Source organism: Condylura cristata, unplaced genomic scaffold (genome assembly GCF_000260355.1).
Source record: "Condylura cristata isolate star-nosed mole 26May11 unplaced genomic scaffold, ConCri1.0 scaffold00026, whole genome shotgun sequence".
NCBI lineage: Eukaryota > Metazoa > Chordata > Mammalia > Eulipotyphla > Talpidae > Condylura > Condylura cristata.
The window spans coordinates 173,090-175,199 of record NW_004567127.1 but is presented as its reverse complement, the minus strand read 5'-3'; the positions used below and the strand labels follow the sequence as shown (position 1 = coordinate 175,199).

The following is a 2,110-nucleotide window of genomic DNA, read 5'->3' as shown; positions in this document are numbered from 1 at the left end:
CCAGCCTCGTCTTCCTGCCCCGCAGCCCGCAGCCCCCGCGCTCCTCACCCCCCACCCCGCCTTCACTTCTTAGCAGGCCCCGAGTCACTGCCAGCCTCTGGGCCCCTCTGCGCGTGTCCGGCCGGGTCCCAGTGGTGTCCCTGCGCGTTCGCTGCACGCGCCTGTGTGCTGAGACCGCAGGTGGCCCCGTCCCGAGCTGCGTCACTGGCCCGCCCTCCCGACTCGGCCCCCGGCCCCCTGCGGGTGCCGTGCCTCCACCCGCTCTCTGCCGGGAACCTCCCTCGCCCAGCCCTGGCCTCACCCCCGAGCTCCCCTGCCGGAGCCGGACACGGCACCTGGCTCCCCGTCTGCTGGGGGGCAGAGAGGCGCGGGGTTTGGACTGGGGCGGGGGCCGGGTCGGCTCCTTGGCCGTGCTGGGAGGTTTTGAGGACCTCGGCCTCCTCCAACCCTGGTCTGTCCACTTCGGGCGGGTCTGGGCGCTTTCCTTACCGCCACTGCCGGGGTCCCTCCCGCGGAGATGTGCTGGACGTGGCCTCGAGCCCACGTGGGCCACTGTCCCCCCGTTTGACGGGGTCTTGCTCTTCCAGGGCCTGAGGACTTCGCCGAGGAGGTAGCGGAGCTGCTCGCCCGGCTGCAGGTCTCGTCCAGGCCGGAGAAGCTCACCAGGGTGAGTCACCGCTTGGCGATGTCCTTGCCTGGCTTGGGCGGGCTCAGTGGATGAAGAGCCTTGGTGGTCACTTCCTGGCAAGTGTGTCCTGCAGATGAGGGTGTGGTCTGTGCTCCAGCCTCCGCCAGCTGTAGCGCACACTGGTGCTCCGGTCTGCCACCCTCGCCGCCCCGGTCGCTGGTGCGTGTCGCTGGACTGGGCGTTTGTGTGGGGCCACAGCGTGTCCACTGAAAGCCGCCGCTCCAGCCCTCGGGCCGACGGGCCGGCCCGCTGCAGTCTGTCGGCCCCCACGGCTCTGAGGGGTCCCGGGGTGGCGGGACGGGGCCCTGCCCTTGGGGAGCTGGGGGCCAGCACGTCCCAGAGCCCCGGCTCGGGCAGGGCCACCTGGCCGTGTGCGTGCGAGGCGAGGCCCGCACCCTTGGGAACGAGGCCGCCTGTCGCCCGAGCCCAGAGCGGCAAGGGCCAGCTCCAGGACAGCGTGCAGGGAGGCCGCAGCCCAGCGCCTGCTCACGGCGCGCTCCAGCCGAGCGGCCGTCTGTGGGGCCGGGGCTCCAGGTTGGCTGGGGCTGGCTGCCCGGTGCACGAGAGCCCGCTGCCATGCCCTGTGGGCAGCGAGGGCAACTGCCAGCGCCACAGCTCCGTGAGGCTGTGCGTGGCACAGGCCGGGCACTGGCACGTCCCCTCCTCAGCCTGGAGCGCGTCAGTGAGCTTGTGGCGCTGGAGGCCTGTGTGCGGGCGTCACCTGCTGTCCGGGTCAGTTGGATGGGTGGCTCTGTGGGTATCGGGGGTCTCCAGAGTGGACCGTGAACGAAGCAAACACTCGGAGAAGCCTCGCGCCTCCCCGTGGCCACCGCCGTCCTCCGCTGCCGGCGGGCGGTGAGCGTTCTTGCCTCGTGACGGCCTCCGTGTGTGTTTGTGGAGACGCAGCCGGGTCCTTACCCCAGGTGACGCCGACACCCACGCCTGTGTGTGCTTTGCTCTGCGCGCTTAACCTTGAACGTGTTGCTTGTCAATCTATCATAGGTTATTTTTGTTGTATTTGAAAAAAAGATTTATTCACGCTCGCAGAACTGGGGTGCAGACCAGAGGTGTGGGGCGGTGAGAGGACCCCCTAGAGTCAGAGCAGGGAGCAGCACAGGCGGACCGCCGAAGCCCACTGCTGAGGGGCAGCGGGGAGACAGGAGGGGTCCGCGTGCCCCGTGGTCGCCTCTGGGCCGGGGCCTGACCTCCCCCGAGGCGGCTGCGGCAGCCTGCCTGCTGCTCTAACCTGCCGCGCCAGGGAGGCCCGAAAACCCCGAGGCAAGTCACGCCCTGGGTCTTCACTGCTTCCGTGGCTTCGGAGGAATCGCAGCGGGGCTCCCGGCTGCTGGGCCACTGGCCCGGCGGCCAGGCTCTTTGTGGCCTGGGCTCCCGCAGGCCCCGCCCACCCCAAACGGCGCCGCC

At 70.4% G+C, this 2,110-nt stretch overlaps 1 protein-coding gene across 1 annotated transcript in view; it reads left to right on the top strand.

Moving 5' to 3' along the window:
- Positions 1 to 1,547, top strand: part of FAM114A2 (family with sequence similarity 114, member A2) — a 5,998-nt gene extending 4,451 nt beyond the window's left edge. Inside the window, exons 4-5 of the mRNA XM_012729990.1 lie at positions 588 to 667; positions 786 to 1,547. Of these exons, the coding sequence (XP_012585444.1) occupies positions 588 to 667; positions 786 to 1,547 (842 nt within the window). The remainder of the gene's footprint in view (positions 1 to 587; positions 668 to 785) is intronic.
- The last annotated feature ends 563 nt before the right edge of the window (positions 1,548 to 2,110 follow it).